Source organism: Asterias rubens, chromosome 12 (assembly GCF_902459465.1).
Source record: "Asterias rubens chromosome 12, eAstRub1.3, whole genome shotgun sequence".
Lineage (NCBI taxonomy): Eukaryota > Metazoa > Echinodermata > Asteroidea > Forcipulatida > Asteriidae > Asterias > Asterias rubens.
The window spans coordinates 9199284-9221611 of NC_047073.1; the positions used below are offsets into that span (position 1 = coordinate 9199284).

The 22328-nt window shown below is 40.6% G+C and overlaps 1 protein-coding gene across 1 annotated transcript; it reads right to left on the reverse strand.

Moving 5' to 3' along the window:
* Nucleotides 1-348: 348 nt before the first annotated feature.
* Nucleotides 349-22277, reverse strand: LOC117297559 (calcium homeostasis endoplasmic reticulum protein-like). The gene is made up of 18 exons (XM_033780656.1): nucleotides 22139-22277; nucleotides 19722-19892; nucleotides 18982-19490; nucleotides 15732-15869; nucleotides 14484-14635; nucleotides 14103-14214; nucleotides 13684-13773; nucleotides 11950-12138; nucleotides 11682-11802; nucleotides 9881-9970; nucleotides 8758-8853; nucleotides 8048-8304; nucleotides 7289-7422; nucleotides 6442-6642; nucleotides 4440-4664; nucleotides 3382-3458; nucleotides 2373-2549; nucleotides 349-683 (listed from the first exon to the last, which is right to left on the reverse strand). Exons 1-18 carry the CDS (start codon nucleotides 22164-22166, stop codon nucleotides 664-666), a joined length of 2787 nt encoding a protein of 928 aa, XP_033636547.1. The 5' UTR covers nucleotides 22167-22277; the 3' UTR covers nucleotides 349-663.
* Between the last annotated feature and the right edge of the window lie 51 nt (nucleotides 22278-22328).

The window sequence follows — 22328 nt, forward strand, 5'->3', positions numbered from 1 at the left end:
TTAAAATAATTTTACCAAGACGAAGGAGATGATGTGCGCGCCGCGCGTATCGCGTGATGTGTAACAACTGTTTCAGCCGTTGCTCTCGACCAATACGAAGGAATGAAGAAACTGTAAAAGTGCTGGTGAAAGCTTGCATGTCACGCCCATGTTATAACACTTTTTACTGGTGTTATATCATCCGTTCAAACAACACCTCGTGATGCCCTCTCGACCAATCAGAATGGATAAACTGTCGTAGGTATTTATGAATGTACAATAAAAAGTTGTTACTTTCTAATATTAACCCTTAAGAGACCAGCAGCCTGTACCACAATGCCTAAAACAGCTGGAAGTTTTGCCTGAAAGAAAAGGTATTGAAACGAATTGACATTTTTCACTGTCTCCTGTGCAAACATAGAATCTCTTTTCCAAAGAAAAACCATGTATTACTATTCCTTAATCATTTTTCTGTCATTATTCCTAAATATATTGGAGCAAAAACAAAACCCAAGATAAGCAATGTCTGTGTATAGTGATGATTATATAGAAATGAACAGTCTATAAAGGGTTTATGAGGAAAGTAGTTCAGAAGTAACTGTGGTCATATATACCACTGAAGTTCATGTCGACTATGTTGATATTTTCTTGACTTGTGGAATCCGCTTCTTGACATTCATTTTTTTACTTTGCTGACTTTGCCGCTGTGGAGAAGATAAAGATCTTTGTGTTAAACAAATCTATACTAAAGTTGTCTTGTATATATATCAAAATAATTAAGCACCGGCACGTTAAACCGGAGGTCGTTGGTTCAAATCCTGCTCTAGTCAATTTTTCTTGGTTCAACCCAAAATCATTCAAAAATGTACCCAGTCAAATCCTGCTCTAGTCAATTTTTCTTTGTTCAACCCAAAATCATTCAAAAATGTACCCAGTCAGTTTCCCTTGTGGTTTATTATTTGATATATAAAATAATTAATAATAATAATGGGTATTTATCTAGGCCTTTAACTAGATCAAAGCGCTTCACACCGAACCCTAGAACATAGTACAGAAGTTAAACAGAAATAGAAAAGAGGAAGGTTTTGAGAAGTTTTTTGAATGGAAGAGAAAATTGAAGGGAACGCCAAGTCAAGAAATACAGTACATTTCTAAAAGTTGTAAACAAATAGCAAATACAGTTACAATATGACATTCAAATTCAAAAGAGAATAAAAAGACAATAACAACATCATGCATCATCAATATGAATCATGGCAAAATATGAAATACTATAATGTAGTAATGCATTTATAAAGTGATATTTTTCAAGAGAGATGGGAAAGGTACAAGGGAAAGGTACAAGGGAAAGGTACAAGGGAAAGGTACAAGGGAAAGGTACAAGGGAAAGGTACAAGGGAAAGGTACAAGGGAAAGGTACAAGGGAAAGGCACAAGGGAAAGGTACAAGGGAAAGGCACAAGGGAAAGGCACAAGGGAAAGGCACAAGGAAAAGGCACAAGGGAAAGGCACAAGGGAAAGGTACAAGGGAAAGGTACAAGGGAAAGGTACAAGGGAAAGGTACAAGGGAAAGGTACAAGGGAAAGGTACAAGGGAAACGTACAAGGGAAAGGTACAAGGGAAAGGTACAAGGGAAAGGTACAAGGGAAAGGTACAAGGGAAAGGTACAAGGGAAAGGTACAAGGGAAAGGTACAAGGGAAAGGTACAAGGGAAAGGTACAAGGGAAAGGTACAAGGGAAAGGTACAAGGGAAAAAGTCAAAGGGTGCTAACAAATCTCAAATACAAACGACAATATAATGACACAATTACACACAGCATATTCAAAGATCAATTGAGAACACAACCAATAGCAAATACAGCAAAATATAATAGCATCATCAATGGCACAAGTGAAATAATAACAACAGAAAATGCATTTATAAGGTGCTTCTACAAAGATATCAAAGCACTATAAAACAGAAAACGAAATACAAGGGCATCGTGAATAAGAAATGCTAGAATACAAAATACAAAAAAACACAAATATAAGTACAAATTATTTGACTCTGATCAAGTTAGCTTTGCTCTGCTGAATTGAATCTGTCAAGACCAGAAGACAATTTCACATGGCTACTTTACCGTAAGAAAATTTGTATGCTAACTATAGCAGAAAAATTTGCTTAAGCGTAAGTGTATTTCACAAGCAAGCAAGAAAACCAGCTGGTGCGCTCACCATGGATTTAGATTATTACGTCAATAATTTTCATACAGTAAGAACCCAAAGGTTAGCATTTGGGCTGGTAACCTGTTTCTGCTAAGCAATACCATTCTGTGCTTAGCAAGTTTTTGTGCGTACAGGCTTTATGAAATCTGGCCCTGAGGATTTGAGAGAGGTAGCGGGATAAAAACTCACCTCTAATTTTCATTCTTGTCATGAAACTGCTACTTTTGTTTTTTCGGAAACTTTCAAAGGGGTCGTTGATCTCGACGCCGACCCCTCGGTACATGTCCATCTTCTCTCTGACTTCACCCCCTGAGACTGGGTCTACAATACCCTGCTCTCTGGCACCAAGACCCTGTCCACCCCAACCTGCAATGAAACGGGTGATGGAAGATGTTTACAAGAAATATGTAATAACAACAATAATAACTGTTTTTTTAAAGGGCTTCTCATAGTGCTTCCAACATTATTACCCCTGGTCACTGAGCCATTTAATTCATTCCTTTAATCATCACAGCTCCCTGGGGAGTAAACAACCTATGCAACAAATATCAGGCATGCAACTGCCCCTTGAAAAAACAAAGAGGAAAATTTTCAAAGGCACAACGCAAGTGCGGAGCGAGGCAGGCGAACTGCCACAGGACATGATACCCACATTGGTACCCTAGAAAATGTTTAAGTTTATTATGCTCTTAGGTGCATTTTTAGCATGTACTAGACTTATTTTACATGATTGTAGTTGTACACTGTTAATGCCAGGCATATATTAGGCTAAAAAACTTTCTTTTTTTTTTTGCACGTAAAAAAACCCAACAAAACGCAGAATTCCGCGGAAACGCGGAAGAGTTGCATGCCTGAAATATGCGCTACTAAGCTACATCAATCAACCATCTCTGCCCTCACAGGTACCCAATCACCCATGGGTGGAGAGAAGCAATTATAGTTTAATAAGTGTCACGACTGGGACTTTAACCCAGGCTGCTGAACAGAAACACCAGAGCTTGAGTTCAGTGCTCTTATCTGCTTAGCCACGACACCCTATATCTTGCGATCGATCGAACTAGTTGAAATTTCTTGGTACCCCTCAACATAGCCTTGAAATGAAGAGTGAGCAAGGTGACCAAAGTTGGAACTCTGTAAACATTACATATAATGGCTGCACTGGGTATAAACTCAAAAAAAAGGGAACTATTAGACTTACCCATTTTCTTCATGAGTTGGGCACCCTTGTTTTCTTCCCCTAGCCTTGTGTTTGCATCGGTCTGGTAAAATGGTTGTCTGTTGAAAAAGAAAATCAAGTGTTACAATTATCTGAATCTAAACAGAAGTAATATTCATCAAGTGAAACACTTGCTTTATTTGGGGTTTATGTTGTTTATGTTGACAAAAATGAAACGATAAAATATATTAAAAAGATGCTGTCAGATTTTTGGCCGATTTGACCCAGAAATTTTGATTTAAAATTAAATAGGTATTTTGATGGGGTTCAAGAAAGTTACAAGCTATCATACGAGCCATTGCTCGAAAAAGTCTGCCAATTATTAGTAGCAGTGAAATAAAGTGCTCAAAATTAGTTTTTGTCGGGATCCCGACAATATATCACGTGACCAATTCTTATGTGTTTCATAAGAAACGTTTCAAATTTTTGTCATGGTTCCTGACCATTGAAAGTAAAAGTTAAACTTTTTTTTCGTTAGAGCGGGTGACACTCTTTGAAATACCATTCACTAAAAAAAATTTTTAATGTTTGGGGCCAAAAATCTGACACGGCGTCTTTAAAACAGATCATAGGCAAGTTTTGAGTAAAGACTTGAAGGTCACAATAGATGCTGCTTCCCTGATAGCATAAGGCAGCAAGTTATTTCACGATTCAGGGGGTAACAACAAAGAAATTAACTGTCCCCAGCCTTTTTTTTTTTGAAGCGCAGAACAATCAGCCGAATATCAAACTTGCTATGTTTTGAGTTTGTGTTGAGAGATGTCAGGGAGGGAGTGATGGCGTGATAAAATATTCACTTTGGCATGTGTAGGGAACATCTATAAAGTATTAACTACAAACAAATAAAAAAGACCTTCCCCCTTCAAATAAACAAGTATCAGTGGTTTCCCTAAAAAACATTGTTTATTTTTTATACTTTCTGCATTAAAAACACAAACAAGAAATCTGTTTCACCCTTGATGTATAAATTTCAGAATCAAAACCACACTACAAATCCAAACTAGCGTATAAAGAACACACTAACAATCGTAAGAACTTACACTCCATAATCTGGTGAAGGACTACGCGTTTTCTCTCGACGTCTCCTAGGTGGAGGTGTCCGTGACCTTGACCTGTTCCTCCTCCTTGGGGGCGGAGACTCAGAGGCGCTTCTTCGTCTGTAAGAAGAGGGCGGCGACCTTGAGCGTGACCGTGAGTGGGATCGTCGCCTGCGGGCAGGGGATTTTGATTGCCCAGGTGAGGGTGACGCTGATCTTGAACGAGACCTGAAAACAAAATTTAAAATGATTTAGTGAAAAGAACATTTTTCAAAACAAAAAAGCTTCTTGTTTCATTCCTATTTTGTATACAAGTGACAATAAATAATAGTAATAATAACTTATTCAATTATATATCACAACTCCAATATAATTTTGTTCAAATGCGCTGTTCACAATAAAATATTAATAAAAATACAAGAAAATACACACAAAAAATACATCTACTACAAACATTAAAATGAATAAAGGAAACAGCAATATAATGGTCTTTAAAAATGAGCAACTAAAGATACAATTAAAAATTACAACAATCAAAGAAGATAAAAACCAAAACAAACAAATGAACACAAACCAGGACAACTATTTTTCTCTTATAAAAAATTATGAAGGTAGTGCATTCTGTGCTACCAGCCAGGCTTTTAGTGGATGATACCCATGCCCGACATCCTTACGGACTGTGAAGGGGGTAACCCTGTTTCAGCCCCAGGAGTAGGTGGCAACGTGCCCCTGGCGACAGTTGATTTGGGTACACAGCCCAGATCAGTTATGTGGCTATCTAGCCTTTTGATGTTGGGCAATCTCTCATAAATTATAACATACAAGCAAAAGTAGAAACTAGTCCTGAGTCCTGAAATTGAATTGAGAATTGGAATTTTGAATTAGAATGCACCCCCTGCCAAAACATAGGATTCGAGCTGCCTCTAGCTACCGAGCAATCGCGGTAGTCTAGTTGGTAAGACACTGCTCTAGAATTGCAAGGGTCGTGGTTTCGAATCCCACCCAAGTAATATGAAGTGATATTTTTTCACAGGACTCGGGGAAAGTACTGAGTATACAGTGCTAACACACATCGGTGTATGGGTAAAAACCAAAATTAATATTCTTTATCCCCGATGCAATTTCTTTTTTAAACATCTATTATAGAATGTTATTGTTTGTATCATAAATATAGAGAAATTTAGTTTCCATCGGCACAATGATAAAACAATTATTAGTTAGAAACAACGATAACAAAGACAGATAAAAAGGACAGAAATATACACACTCAAATAAGAAATCCACCTAAATGTGAGCAAATTCACAAAGTATTCCAGTGAATGAGAAAACCGGCTGTGAACAAACCTGCAAGAAAGTACCCTTATTTATGTACAACTGATGTGTTAAATAAAATGAATGGAGTGACCCACTGTTTTTTAGCATTAGAGATTCTAATTCTCCTTCCAGCCTCAGTTTGGTTACATTGATTTGATTGGGAGAAAATCCAGATGGCCGCACCATGATAAAAGGTATATACCTGTATCTAGGAGCTTCCCTCGATGGCGGGATAGAATACCTCCATTGTGGCCAGGAGTTTTAATTTCATTTAAAGGCAGCGGACACTTAAATTACTCAAAATAATTATAAGCATAAAACCTTACTTGGTAATGAGTAATGGGGAGCTGTTAGTATAAAACATTGTGAGAAACTGTTCCCTCTAAGTAAAGTTGTTTTGAAAAATGTAATTTTTCCACGAATTTGATTTCGAGAACTCAGAAATAGATTTTGAGGTCTCGAAATCGAGCATCTGAAAGTGCTCATACAACTTCGTGTGACAAGGGTGTTTTTCTTTTATTATTATCTCGCAACTTCAACGACCAATTGAGTTCAAGTTTTCACAGGTTTTTTATTTTGTGCATATGTTGAGATACAGCAAGTGAGAAGACTGGTCTTTGACAATTACCAAAGGTGTCCAGTGTGTAAAAAAAAAACGTTGATTGAGAACCAATAATGTCAAACCCCTTACCTGTATCTGCGCTTGGTGCGTACAGATTCTTCCTCTCGTACTGGAGACGGTGATCGCGATGAGGAGCTGTCCCGTCTAATTGGGGAGGGGATGTGAACCTTCCTCTGTAGTCCTTCTTTCTCCAGTCGGTCCTTCTTCAGTTTGGAATACTTTTGCTTTGCCTTGAAGAATTCAAACAGACCATTTTGCTCCCATCCTTCACTGTAAGAAGAAGAAAGAAAGACAAGTAACCAGCTGCTGATAGTATAAAACATTGTGAGAAACGACTCCCTCTGGAGTAACGTAGTTTTTGAGAAAGAGGTAATTTCTCACTAAATTATTTGAATCTGAAAAAGACTTCAGGCCTGAAGCCTTTTATTCAGGCATCTAAAAGCACACACAATTGTGCAACTAGTTTTTTTTTTTTTCTTTCATTATTTTCTTGCAACTTTGATGACTAATCGAGCCCAAATTTTCACAAATTTGTTATTTTATGCATGTTGAGATACACCATGTTTGAATACTGGCCTTTGACATATTCAAAACATGTCCAGTGCCTTTAACTTTTTTTCAGTGACTAGCCAGAGGGACCAGTTCACTTAACATGTCACTATTCCGTCAGCTTATGCACTGCTATTGACCCCTTGCACGCATGTCAAGGGATCATTATGGTGGGCAATAGGTTTACGTGTAATAGCCGCGTCGCCTAAAATACGCACTTCACTGAATAACACAGTGAGATTGCCCACCAGTATGGTGCATCCAAGATTATTCTGATGATGACGTCAGGTGAATTGGGTCAATATTGAATGTTAAACAGGAATGCCTTTCAACACTGAACTAGCCAGCCAGACCGCTTGGTCCTTACCTGTTCCTAGGAGCTTCCCTCGATGGTGGGGCGTAGAATGCCTCTACAGCGGCCAGGAGGCGATTGCTTGGGGGCTGGGGAGGGGGCAGGCGGATCATATCAGGATCCAGCGGCTCGTACTCAGTGTCTTCAAGCTAAGAGAGGATAATAAGGAAACCATTAAACGAGTTCCCAAGTACTAAAGGGTTTTGATGGCTTTTGTAGATCAAGTTTTGGCCATGACATGAATCCATACTCATTGTGAATGAAGATGTATGTAATATAATTTACTTGTGCTTATATTAATATAATTTACCTGTAGAAATTTCAGGTACATTAGTTGTCAAGTTTGGGAAAAAAGGGAAATTCACAGAGCAATATTTGTTAGGAGAGTCGTGTAAATCCGATGTATATGCTAAAATAAGCAGCTCTATGATTGCGCCCTGATAGAGCTGCTTATAGCAGAACATATAGCTTAAATTTTTTTTTATGCTAAGCAACAATAAGCAGGTTACCAGTCACAGACTGTACATAATATGGCACTTTGGCTGGTAGCTATATTCTGCTAAGCATAATGTTGTTGTAATTTTTTCTGCATATGCAGGTCTACGAAATTAAGCCCAGGCTTCGACATCATAGGCTGTGTACGAATTGGCGTCTACAGCATCTGGTCGGCTACGGCTGTTGCTAAGGGTGTTGCTAAGGACATCCTATACCTCAACACATGTTGGCGTGGCAATCTAGCCGTAGCCGTAGCTGCCAATTCGAACACAGCCTTACCTTGACAAGTGGAGCCATCAGTCCAGCTGGCAGGTCAAAGTACGGCACCATGGGCATCAACGAGGGGTCGTTCGGATCTAGAGGCATGAGTTCCATATCAGGGGGTGGCCGGTTGAAGTCTGGGGGGAAGTCCATGAATCCCGGAGGAGGCTTTGAGAAGTCTGGCATGGGTGGCAGTGCGCCGTGGGCGTTGGGTGGGGGCAACATGTGAAGGGGTGGCATACCGGGCTGAGGTGGGGGGAAAGTCGGGGGCATACCTGCAAGACAAAAAGAGAGCATGAATATTAAAACATTTTCGTATTTGGATGGATGGTGTTATCTACACTTTGTATTTTTATCTGAGTAACAAGGCGATCTTTCTAGCCAGGGAAAATTAGATTAAACTTTTATTGCAATATGACACCTGGGCCCACTTTCAGAGAGCTGCTAAAGCAGAAAATATAACTTAAAAACTCTCTGCTAAGCAAAAATGAGCAAGATACCAACCATGCCAACCACAAATGATACATGTGTAATGGTAGTTTGGCTTGTAACCTTATTCTGGTAAGAGAAATTTTGTGCTAAGCATTTGTTGTACTTAACATTGGGCCCAGGCCCCTGCTCATTTCTTGCTTAGCAAAGAAATTTGCAAAGCAGAATTTTCTGCTAAACCTAAAAAGAAAAATATTATACAATATTAGGGTGTCTTTGTGAAATATTTGGTATAATACCTGGCTGGAATGGTGGTCTATGTATCCCCACAAATCCAGGAGGGGGGATAGAAGGGTCGAAGTTTGGGAACATGTTGGCGATGGTGTCAAGCGGAACTGTTGGTTAAAAAATTAAACAAAACTTAGTGTAAAAATAAGAGGAGGTAAAACTTTTCTCAATTTAACACTTAAAGACACTGGACACTATTGGTAATTGTTAAAGACCAGTGTTCTCACTTGGTGTATCTCAACAAATGCATTAAATAACAAACCTGTGAAAATTTGGGCACAATTGGTCATCGAAGTTGCGAGATAAAAATGAATGAAAAAAAAAACCTTGTCACACGGATGCTTGATTTCGAGACCCTAAAATCTAATTCTGAGGTCTCAAAATCAAATTCGTGGAAAATAACTTCTTTCTCGAAAACTACGTTACTTCAGAGAGAGCCGTTTCTCACAAGGTTTTATACTATCAACAGCTCTCCATTGCTCATTACAAAGTAAGGTTCTATGCTAATAATTATTTTGAGCAATTACCAATAGTGTCCACTGCCTTTAATGATGCATTACTTAAATTGATGATAGGCATGGAATTACAAGGAGGCCACGACCTCTGTTGCCCTGGTCTTGGCCTTGGTGCCCCTTCAAATGTGTCCCATTCCTCCACTGTACTTAAATCTACGGTCACACAACACCACCATGTTTGGATTTTAGACAAGATTGGTATACATGTACCTGGCCAAAACAATTGTTATTGAGGCCTAAATTCCTCAATCTTTTGCAATCACACAACTTCCGAAATAGTGTTTTGAAGGGTAACCTTGAAGCAGAATGAATGAGCTTCAAATGTTAAAAACAAAATTAAAATTTTTTGAATGAGATATCGCCCAACTCATAAGGCCCGTTGGCCAACAAGGTGAGGACTACACTTAACTGGTTTGGTCTATTGACCCAAATCAACAGTCACAAGGGGCACGTCGCCACCTACTCCTGCGGCTAAAACAGGGTTACCCCCATCACAGTCCATACAGATGTTGGCATGGATAAAATTTACTAGGAGCCCGGCTGGTAGAGCAGCATGCAATAACTTCCCAACTTCCCAAGAGCACAATCTGCACTATTTTCAATTGGTATAAAAACTCACCTTGTGGAAGTCCAGCACCAGGAGGCATACCAGGTCCTGGAGGTACTGCTGCACCCACTGGTGGCTTCATTATAGGCATTCCAGGTCCTCCTGAGACAACAACAATGGAACCAACATTCTTTGATTACAAACTCATTCTCTGTCTTATGTCTTATTAATCAGGTGAGGTTTGCAGTAGCACCATGTGTAAATCACTTTAGAGCAGTGTTGATTCTAAGAAGAACCGGTGGTTGACAACACAACGTTTCGTCCAGTACCCCCGACCAATCGTTGCGGTTGGTTCGTCCAGTACCCCCCCCCCCCAGACCAATCGTTGCGGTTGTTTCGTCCAGTACCCCCGGTCCAATCGTTGCGGTTGTTTCGTCCAGTACCCCCCACCAATCGTTGCGGTTGTTTTGTCCAGTACCCCCAGTCCAATCGTTGCGGTTGTTTCGTCCAGTACCCCCGACCAATCGTTGCGGTTGTTTTGTCCAGTACCCCCGGTTCAATCGTTGCGGTTGTTTCGTCCAGTACCCCCCACCAATCGTTGCGGTTGTTTCGTCCAGTACCCCCACCAATCGTTGCGGTTGTTTTGTCCAGTACCCCCCACCAATCGTTGCGGTTGTTTCGTCCAGTACCCCCACCAATCGTTGCGGTTGTTTTGTCCAGTACCCCCACCAATCGTTGCGGTTGTTTTGTCCAGTACCCCCACCAATCGTTGCGGTTGTTTTGTCCAGTACCCCCCACCAATCGTTGCGGTTGTTTCGTCCAGTACCCCCACCAATCGTTGCGGTTGTTTTGTCCAGTACCCCCCACCAATCGTTGCGGTTGTTTTGTCCAGTACCCCCACCAATCGTTGCGGTTGTTTCGTCCAGTACCCCCACCAATCGTTGCGGTTGTTTTGTCCAATACCCCCCACCAATCGTTGCGGTTGTTTTGTCCAGTACCCCCACCAATCGTTGCGGTTGTTTTGTCCAGTACCCCCCACCAATCGTTGCGGTTGTTTTGTCCAGTACCCCCCGACCAATCGTTGCGGTTGTTTTGTCCAGTACCCCCGGTCCAATCGTTGCGGTTGTTTCGTCCAGTACCCCCCACCAATCGTTGCGGTTGTTACGTCCAGTACCCCCCACCAATCGTTGCGGTTGTTTCGTCCAGTACCCCCACCAATCGTTGCGGTTGTTTTGTCCAGTACCCCCACCAATCGTTGCGGTTGTTTTGTCCAGTACCCCCCGACCAATCGTTGCGGTTGGCAGGCAATCCTGGTGGTCTAGTTGGTAAGACATCTGCTCTAGAATTGCAAAGATCATGGGTTCTAATCCCACCCGTGTAAAATGTCTGTGATTTTTTTCACACAACTCAGGAAAGTACCGAGTATACAGGGCTTAAACACATTGGTGTATATGGGTAAAACTAAACCACCCATGTTTTGTATCTACCTTTTTAAGGTCACTGGGCACCTTTGGTAATTGTCAAAGACAAGTTTTCCCACTTAGTGTATCCCACCATGTGCTTGTGAAAATTGGTCATCGAAGTTGCAAGACAACAATGAAAGAAAAAACACCCTTGTTGCACAAATTTGTGGGCTTTCAGAAGCCTAAACAAAAGGCTTCAGGCCTGAAGTCTTTAATATTTAAGTGAGAAATTACCTCTTTCTAAAAAAATAAAATGTTACTTCAGAGGGAGCAGTTTCTCACAATGTTTTATTCTATCAACAGCTCTCCATTACTCATTACCAAGTAAGTTTTTATGCTAACGATTCTTTAAGTAATTACCAATAGTGTCCAGTGCCTTTAAAGTGAGTTCTGGATGGAGATTTACTTACCCATAATTGGCATGCTGGCCATCGTAGGGGGCATATTCACCCCACCGGGTATAGAGGGTAGGGCTTTGCCTACATCAGGAAGCTGCTGAGAACTGCTCAGAGAGTCTACATCTTCTGACTTCTGGGTGGGGAACAAACGATTATAATATTATAATTTATACATAAATTTAAAGAAAATAAATGTAGCTATTTCATTGTTAAGCCACATATTACAGGGTGTCCCCTTCTTCCGAAAGCAACCTGACCAAGACACTATACCCATACCAACCTGTGCGTCTTTGGAATCACTGTCATCCTCCTCTGCCTTTAACTTCTCCTGTTGCGCATCCAAGAGACGAAGCATAGATGTGACATGATCCACAAACTCCTGGTGCTGCTTCTGAAGACTCGACATCTGCTCCTGGATGTTCTCTGTCACGTTGTTTACAACTTCTGCAAACTCCTCCAGTTGCTTTGCCTGTCAAAAAATAAGAATCAGGGGTTGATGTCTTGACAACAGATTTCATTTTTTTTTTTCATTTTCATTTATTAATTTCACAGGCAAAAATTCAAGCACAGACAATAAGAGCAGTAAGAAAACAAAAACAAGAACATACAATACAATAACAAAAAAAGCAGCACCCCTGAAGGATTTTAAAAAAGTAAACTAAATTACTATCGAGTTAATCTCCTGATGCCACAATTTATGAAGAGCAAAAAAGGGACATTACAGATGGACATTATTAAAACATGGCATACAGTAGAAAAAAATATAGAACTATACAAGCAGTTAAAACTATAAATGCACTAATGGGCATTAAAAATACAAAATCGTTAAAAGAGAGATTCGAGTTAATTGTGCAAAAGGCACTATAAATTTGAGAAATAAAAAACAGCAGCAAGGTATTTGAATGGGCAAGGCAACTAGAAAGTTAAACTGTTTTGGTCAAGGGGACCTCCTCGCCAGGGACTAATAAATGATTCCTGAGGGAATTTGTGAAGGAGGATAAACTATGGATAATTGTATCTTTAATGCAGGCCGGTAGTTCGTCCCATAATCTAGGGAATCTGTGAAAAAGAGAATGATGGGCAGCATTGGAACGAGCCCGATGATGGACAAATTTAACAGATTCGATATGTCTACAATTAATGGGAATTAGAGTGTCCGTGTCAAATTTGTTATATAAACATTTAATAACAAACGTAATTGAAAGGAAATGAACCCTGTTGATTAAAAGAGGCAGACCCAGATTGACACACCTGTCAGAATATTCAATTTCATTTACAGAATCAATTAAAACCCTTCTCGGCAGACCCCCCCCCAAAAAAAAAAAACCGATGTGTACTTCTAAATACCTAGAAAAATAGAGGATCAGTAAAGGGCATACTTTGAGATTGAGATGCAGGGCTGAGATTTGGGGAACAAATCCAAAAGACTGGGGGGCTTGTAGCTCAAAATCTGTAATGGATCACAACCAAGACCCAGACCCAGAACTAGACCCAGATCCTGACGAAGACTAGAGCAAGCTAGTTGAAACGTTGAGACCAATTTAAGAACTGACTCCGTGATAGTACAACTAATCACGATCCTATAAGCTAATGTAGTAGTCCCAGCCTATTTCTAAACCTTCTGCCCGGGTAGCACTTAAAAAGCAGGACAGTTCTTTCCAGAACTGAGAAGTCTCGCGAACATCTGATAAAGCTACTCCGCGGTAGTAGAATAAAGAAAGACAGTTCTCTAAGAACAAACCTACACATGGTGTTACCGCACACCAAATATACATTAGTATCTACAAAATTTCACATTTGTTCGTAGAACAGGCACTACAAGAAGATTTATCTCATTTGTTTTGGCACTCAACGGAATTGAACGATATTTATATTGATCAGTTTGAATTTAAATTGCAGTGAGGTGTTTGTTAAAATAACACAAGACCACTGGACTTGTGCGGTCATAGGTTTACTCGCTTGTCTTATTTTCGAGCTCTAGGATGTTCGAGGGACAGACGTGGAAACTACTTACTTGGAAGGCTGCCAGTGACTCTTTGGGGGTCTTGAGTTCTTTCATCACGCTGGCCTCAAAATAGTTGTTGGACTCCCACAGGTGAAGTACCTGCAGATTGACATTAAAACTACACTTCAGAAACAATCAAGTTTACAATTCCTTTGCAAAACAATGCCTTTTGATTACCTAATATATCTTAGGCATCTCAAATCATACAGCTCTATGAAATAAGGGTGTTGATTTCTTTCAATATTTTATTTGAATGATGACAGCCTGTTTAGCCTAAACATTCACAGGTTTGTTATTAATGCATATGAACTGTTTAATGTAAAGGCAATTTTCGTGGAGATAAACTGTGCTGGACAATATTTGATCTGGTCGATAGATTGAGTTACAATGTTTATTTAAAAGTATTCATAGAGGGACAAAAATAATACCTTGTTGAGTTTTTGTTTTTCTCCGTCGTCAGCACTCAGATAAGTTGAGCAGAAGGTAGGCGCTACGATGTTCCCTAAAGCTGTCTGAAGTTCTTCGGATCCTCTCCTCACACTGTTGATAAAATATTTACTCTCACTCAGTCGACTTGATTACATTTTTGTTTTAAAGGGAAAGTAAACCTTTGGTTTTTGGAACAGTTGATTGTTTTAAACCTTTATAAAGAAGATGGGTACAATAAAACTATTAAAAATTGATTATTTTCTTTTCAAAAGGCGAACACTTTTTTCTTTGCAACCATACATGATTGGCAACTCGCCTAATTAAAATGTGCCAGACTATTTAAGGCACGACTAGTCAAGTAGTAAATTTCACAGGCTTACCAGTGATGGTTGACGTCGTTGATGAGGTAGATAAGATGCAGCTTGGTCTCAAAGGGCGTGTCCTTGGGAATGATCTTATGAAGGATGTAAAGGGTTATCAGCTGACAGTGCTCGTCTGTCTTGGCCGTAGAGAATATCCACTGTTTCCCATTCTGAAGATGCATGAAAAGACAACATTAATCCTTTGTCAAATTTGAATTGTGAGATAAACAAAAAAACAGTCTGTCCTGTACCAACATGGCTCATTAGGCAAGTGTTTATATCTAGTTTCATTGGTATTCAAATCAATATTTTGGCAGTCAAGGCCGCCCATACTTTTGCCAACAAGCAGTCATCTGCTCAGAGTAAAAACTTTTTAAAAAAACTAATAGCCTACAGCAGAAAGGACCTAGGATGCCTACACCACAATTAGGAATAAGTCGTTTCTGTTCTGAGGCGACTGGGTCGTTCTAAGTCGTTTCTGCTCTGAGCCGACTGGGTCTTTCTAAGTCATTTCTGCTCTGAGCCGACTGGGTATTTCTAAGTCGTTTCTGCTCTGAGCCGACTGGGTCTTTCTAAGTCATTTCTGCTCTGAGGCGACTGGGTCTTTCTTAGTCATTTCTGCTCTGAGGCGACTGGGTCTTTCTAAGTCATTTCTGCTCTGACGCGACTGGGTCTTTCTAAGTCATTTCTGCTCTGAGCCGACTGGGTCTTTCTAAGTCATTTCTGCTCTGAGGCGACTGGGTCTTTTGTAAGTCATTTCTGCTCTGAGGCGACTGGGTCTTTCTAAGTCATTTCTGCTCTGACGCGACTGGGTCTTTCTAAGTCATTTCTACTCTGAGCCGACTGGGTCTTTCTAAGTCATTTCTGCTCTGAGGCGACTGGGTCTTTCTAAGTCATTTCTGCTCTGAGCCGACCGGGTCTTTCTAAGTCATTTCTGTTCTGAGGCGACTGGGTCTTTCTAAGTCATTTCTGCTCTGAGGCGACTGGGTCTTTCTAAGTCATTTCTGCTCTGAGCCGACCGGGTCTTTCTAAGTCATTTCTGCTCTGAGGCGACTGGGTCTTTCTAAGTCATTTCTGCATTGGGGCGACTGGGTCTTTCTAAGTCATTTCTGCTCTGAGGCGACTGGGTCTTTCTAAGTCATTTCTGCATTGGGGCGACTGGGTCTTTCTTGGTCTCACAAGTCTTTTCTGCTATAAAGCGGATAAGCATTGACAACACAACAGAATAGTCTGCACAGTGATTGGATTTGAAACCAAATGTCTTACCGCTATTGCGTCCTTTGTGCATGACTCAATGATGGCCTGTAGTCTTGTTTCAAGCTCACTAATGTCAACATCAAGGTCTTTGGCAATCATCTGAACCTTCTCCTCCCTGGCTGTTATTAGTCCCAGCTCAATCTGCTCCTGTCAGGTGGAAACAAGAAAATAATAATAATATTAATGTTTATAAAACGCCTTTTACAAAAGTTTCAAAGCGCTGTACAATAGCATTACAAATTAACACAAACTATAGTAACTTAGCATAAAAGCAAATGTTTTTTTAACATGGCTTTGAAGGAATCATGAGATGATGCCTGGCGGATGTGAAGAAGTAGATTGTTCCATAATGTTGGACAAGCACAAATTGATAGCAAGTAGAAGAAGATCACAGATTGTGAGTACTGTAGGCTTTATTAGTGTTACGTTATATGTTATACAGCCCTCTTGTGTTGGTAACTATAGGCAGTTGCCATGCGGGCAGCCATCTTGTATTACATGTGATTCCTGAGAGTTAGAGAACATGACCCTATGATACTACAACAGAAATGTGTCTTTGTCTCTATTTATTAATTATAAATAACATGGTGTCAGAAGTAGAGGTACTTCGCCTGATCTACAAGGATTCCAAGTGCAATTTCGCGAAGGAAATTCTGGAATTTGAACTCTGAAAACGGAACTTTAGAACGAGTTTCCACATCTCTGGTACCCTTTGTTGTAATTAAAGGGTATAAGCAAATGCCATTGTTAGGATCAAAGTACTGCTCAACAAATGAAGTTGATTGAAGTTGAACATGAGAATATAGCTGTAACTTTAAGTGAGAACTGTACAGTTAAGAGTGATACTCAAGTCACATATATACACTTCATGATCACGCGCGGAACAATGAACGAACTTTATCGACTCACACATGCAAAACGAAGGAGGAGATTTTCAGAGATTACGCTTGTGTTTTCACTGGATTAGGTCACTTGCCAGGAAAAGTGCGTCTACAAATAGAACCGGACTCACAACCTGTGGTAATGCCTCCACGACGTGTTCCCATCGCAATTAAACCTAAGCTAAAGGAAGAACTTGAAAGACTGGAACATCTGGAGGTCATAAAGAAAGTTGAAGGACCAACAGACTGGGTTTCCAGTTTGGTAAATGTTATAAAACCGAGTGGTAAACTGCGTGTCTGTATCGACCCACAACATCTGAATCAAGCACTCAATTGCGAACAATATCCACTGCCAGTCATTGATGATGTCCTGCCCAAGCTAGCAAAGGTTAAGATTTTCAGTAAGGCAGACTGCAAAGAAGGATTTCTCCAGTGTGAACTTGATGAGGAGTCATCTCATCTTACGACATGCCAAACACCATGGGGCAGTTATAGATGGTGTCGATTACCTTTCGGACTCTCACCTTCTCCAGAACTTTTCCAAATGAAATTGGATCAGTGCCTCGAAGGGTTGCCAGGTATTCACACTATCGCAGATGATATTTTGATCACAGGCCAAGGTGAAACTTACAAGGAAGCAGAAAGTGATCATGATGAGAATATGACACAATTCCTCAATCGCTGTGAAAAAATGAACATCAAACTGAACAAGGCCAAGTTTGAATACAAGTGTGACGAAATCACATATATTGGCCACCGCCTCACAAACAAAGGACTCAAACCGGATCCAAACAAAGTGGAAGCAATTCTGAACATGGGAACACCAGCAAATGTTGAAGAAATACAGAGATTTGTGGGCATGGTTAAATATCTAGCCAAATTCCTACCAGGTCTGTCTGACATCAGCGAACCACTCAGACGACTAACACATAAAGATACTGAATGGTGTTGGACAGAGGAACAATCACAAGCATTCCACACAATCAAGTAACGTCTGACAACAGCTCCGATTCTTACATACTTTGATCCCAAAGTAGCGACAGAGGGTCAGGGTGATGCGAGTGAAAAAGGACTGGGATTTGTCTTACTGCAAAATGGACACCCAATCACATATGCTAGTAGAGCTCTAACGCCAGCTGAAACGCGATACTCACAGATTGAGAAAGAATTACTCGCACAGATCTTCGGTCTTGAGCGCAACCATGAATATACTTATGGCCGACAAATGGTTTTATGGACTGATCACAAACCACTAGTCTCCATATCAAGGAAGCCGCTTGCAAATGCACCAAAATGCTTACAACGACTCCTACTCAGGATGCAGAGATATGATGTAAATATTCAGTACAAACCAGGTCCTGAAATGTATCTGGCAGATACGTTATCGCGTGCATATCTGAAAACCAGTAATCGCTAAGCTGTTGAGGAAGAAGTAGAGAGTGTGCACATGATTGATACAGTACGAATCACACACAAAACCCATGCACTGATCGAAGCAGCAACTACTGAGGATGAAAGTCTACAAACTGTCAAACGCTATATCCTCAGCGGTTGGCCCGAAGACAAACGACAACTTCCTACGATCGCTCATGCATATTACAGCGTACGGGATGAACTATCGTATCAGGATGGAATCATTTGTCAGTTTTCCGTGTTTCGTGGAGTACCTCCATTCGCGTTCTGTGTTTGTTTGGTCGTATCCTTTGTTGACTCGTCTTGGGCATTTGTGGGAAATTGAATCTCGTGTTGCGGTATACTTGTATTACATGTGATTCCTGAGAGTTAGAGAACATGACCCGATGATACTACAACAGAAATGTGTCTTTGTCTCTATTTATAAACTATAAATAACAATTAGAAATAAGGTTCTAAAGATAAGTATGATCTAGACCTTCTTAGAATTTAAAATCAAGGAGATATTTGAATTGGATTCACTTGTTAATGGGAAGTCAGCACATGGACTGGAGATGGGCTGGACACGTAGCACATGTAAATGACAACAGACATGCCAGAAGAATTCCAGATTGGCAACCAAGAACAGGGAGGAGAAAAACGGTGGAGAGACAATATCACATACATGTCCTACATTGAACCTGGGTACAACATGGATAGGACAGGATACAACGCAGAAGAAAATGGATGAACACTGCCTAAACAAGGCTAGGTAAGGCCGTGTCCGAAACGACGTCTTCGGCTACAGCTACGTCTAGATCAGCGCGTCTGTCAGTGTTGAAGAATAGGCAGACGCGCGCGATCTAGCCGTAGCTGTAGCCGAAGTCGCCGTTTCGGACACGGCCTATGTGTCAGCAACAGAGATTTAAATAACCCAACACGCCCTCAGGGGCTGTGCAGATTTGATTGAAAATCAAACATCTTACTTGTTGTTGGGCGACAAAAGAGTCATGCTGTTTACGTAGATTCTCCTCACTCTCCTTGATCTGTTCCTGCATGTGCTCTCGCTCCCTCTGTACCAGCTGTTCCTTCTGCAGCCTGTCCTGTTTATCCCTCTGTTCTTTTAACAGCAGTGCCTGTTTCTCCTTCTCGGCGTTGAGCTGATGCTGCAGTTGCTGCTGCTGGATTTGGAGCTGCTGTTGCTGCTGCTCTAACGACACGCCATGATGAGGTATCTGCTGCTGCGGCGGCATCTGGGGCTGTGCCTGCTGCGGCGGGGGAGCATGGTGCTGCTGCTGCCAAGGAGAACTACTGATTGTTGGAATGGACTGAGGAGGTTGCTGCATCTGTGGAGGCGGGGCCATCGATGGAGGAGGGTGCTGGGGAGGTCCTTGCTGCTGCTGCTGCCATGGCGCTGACTGGATGGACTGTTGGGTTATGACGTCTTGAATTATAGCCTGTTGATGGGCCAGTTTCTCTTTACGCTGTCGGATAACTATTATGTAAGAAAACAGAATGGTAAATATTGCGTCAGGTGTCATCAGAAGGTTTTTAATTTCCTTTTCTCTGATTTTTTTGAAATGAAGCATTAAAAAAAAAAAAAAAAGGAATTAAATATCAAAAAATGCAAAAGGACAACATTTAGGTATGGGTGAAGCATAAAATGCTTTTGTGCCCGAACCTAGGGACAGACATAAACATGGTATGACGAAACATCATCACTTACATTGTTGCTCAGTCGCTACTTTGCACTGGTAGTAGTTGAAATATTCGCCGCCATACAGAAAATTGAATTTAGGGTTGTTCATCTGCTTGTGTTTGGTCATCTTCTCAAATTCCGGTCCATTGCGAGCGACAAAGTTGGCCAACTTGTCAATAATGTTCTTCAGCTCAGGATCTGCAGGATGAGTTACAGTACATGTTAAATATGTGTGATGTTCAAAACTGATTCATCAGACACACTACGGTTTGAACTGGACCAACTGGAGATAAATAAAAAGACTATGAAGCTTTTATAAACTTTTAAGTTAAAAGTTTGTGTTTGGACAGTTTTGGTCAAAGTTGGATTCTAGTCCTAGCCTATCATTAACAACATTTATTTGGAAGTGAACGGTTTTGAAGAGGCTGCAGGAATTATGCTTCCCAGTGAGTTTTGGTAAATATTTCTTGAACTTGAAGAGTTGAGCTACACAAACTGTTATTTACCCACTTATTCACGTTTTAGCCGCTTTGTTGTAGAAATGAATGGAGGGTCATGCGGTAGGTCGAGTGGGTATTGGTCAACTCGGTCCCAAGTCAACTCGGTCCCAGTCAACTCGGTCCCAAGTCAACTCGGTCCCAGTCAACTCGGTCCCTAGTCAACTCAGTCCCAAGTCACCTCGGTCCGTCACCTAGACTACCGAGGTTGCCTGTGATATTTTTTTCACAGGACTAGGGAAAGTACTGAGTATACAGTGCTACACACATCGGTGTATATGGGTAAAACCAAAATTAATATTCTTTATCCCCGATGCAAATTTAACATCTCTTGTTGCGGCACCCGCTGCCAAAACATAGGATTCGAACTGCCTCTAGCTACCGGGCAACCTCGATAGTCTAGTTGGTAAGACACTGCTCTAGAATTGCAAGGGTCGTGGGTTCGAATCCCACCCAAGTAACGAGTAACATGCCTGTGATATTTTTTCACAGGACTCGGGAAAGTACAGAGTATACACTACAGTGCTACCGCACAAGATCGGTGTATTGGTAAAACCAAAATTAATATTACTAATAAATGTCCTTTGATTTTGTACATGAAACGAGATGAGTGTGCATTAATTGACAAGCATTAAAACAATTGAATCCTCTAAGTCTAACGTGTTTATTTTATCAACAAATTTTCTTAACTAAAAAACACATAAAAATATACAATAAATATTAATAATTCAATTCAATTCAATTCAACGAACATTTATTTAAGTACTCACTTAATCAGAAAACAAAACAATGGATACAATAAAACTAATACGTGGAGGCATTACCCAGGAAGCCGAAGCTTATAAACGGAATGCCTTAAACACAAAAAAAAATAGACTTAAGTAAACAATAAAGAACAAGCAAAACAAAATACAAAAGACAAAACAAAACAAAACAATGAAACAAAAACAGACAAACAAACGGAGTTGACATAAACTGTAGTAGACATCAGACGGACATGTGCAACATTGCGACACGGTTAATAAAAGAGGTACCAAGCAAAATAAAGCACATTTAAACCAATGAAGACAAAATACCTGTAAACTATGCTATATACTGGGAGATAAGGGGTCGATTCACTAGAGATGGTTTTTAAAAGCGGTTTTAAATCATTTTAATATAAAACAGTACGATTTCTGACTGAGAACTAAAACATGAGGAAATTATGTTCAGGCGTGGAGGCCTCATCTTCAAAGGGACATTGACCTAATAGAAAGAGTGCAAAAGAGAGCATTGCGAATGATTGGAGGTCTATCTCACCTAGACTACGTTCACAGACTCAGGGAAGTGAAATTGACCACCCTGGAGTGCAGGAGGCTGCGAGGAGATCTTATCGAGACCTTTAAGATTCTTAGGGGCCTTGAGGGCTTGAACCCTGAACATTTCTTTGATTTGTCAACCGTGCAGCACAGGGGTCACCAACTTAAACTGTACAAATCAAGATCCAACCTCAACCTCAGGAAGTTCTGGTTTACCCAGAGAGTGGTCAACTACTGGAACATTCTCCCTCGAAAAGCAATTGAAGCTTCAAGTGTGAACATTTTCAAGGGACATGTGGATAAATTCCTAAAGAACGTCGGGGGGCTCTACATAAGCTTATCTAAGCTGTCTGCCCCAGTAACCAGAACCACCGTCTCCTCCCCAGTTGTGTGATGGCGTCGGTGGATTCAAGTAAGTTCAAGTAAGTTTAATGTTTGGTTAACAACAATAATAAAATAGGGACCGAGTTGACTTGGGACCGAGTTGACTTGGGACCGAGTTGACTTGGGACCGAGTTGATTCATAAGCGGTCGAGTTATCCAATCAACATAAATTAGGAAAGCCCGAAGAAGCAGACGAAAAATAATGAACCGAGAATCGGCAGGTTAATGCACAAACAAGAGAATTTTGTTAAATTGTATACATTACCGTCAGGTTGATTAGGTAGACTATCCATAGTATTACTATTAGTAGTATCTTACAAACATGTGAGCTATACCATAAGTGTAATATTTGAGCCAAAAAGGTGAAACACGTTTCAAGCTTTTCTACACACTTTATGTGTATTCCGCGCGGCCTTCTGTTTTATCTAGACAACAGAGGGCGCTAACCACGTGTG

What these genes read in the sequence shown, in the direction of transcription:
- LOC117297559 (XM_033780656.1), bottom strand. Translation starts at nt 22,166, where the DNA reads ATGGATAGTCTACCTAATCAACCTGACG. An exon ending in TCTACCTAATCAACCTGACG is followed by an intron (nt 19,893 to 22,138) that starts GTAATGTATACA and finishes CTCATCCTGCAG; the next exon opens with ATCCTGAGCTGAAGAACATT. An exon ending in CTTTTGTCGCCCAACAACAA is followed by an intron (nt 15,870 to 18,981) that starts GTAAGATGTTTG and finishes TCCACCTGACAG; the next exon opens with GAGCAGATTGAGCTGGGACT.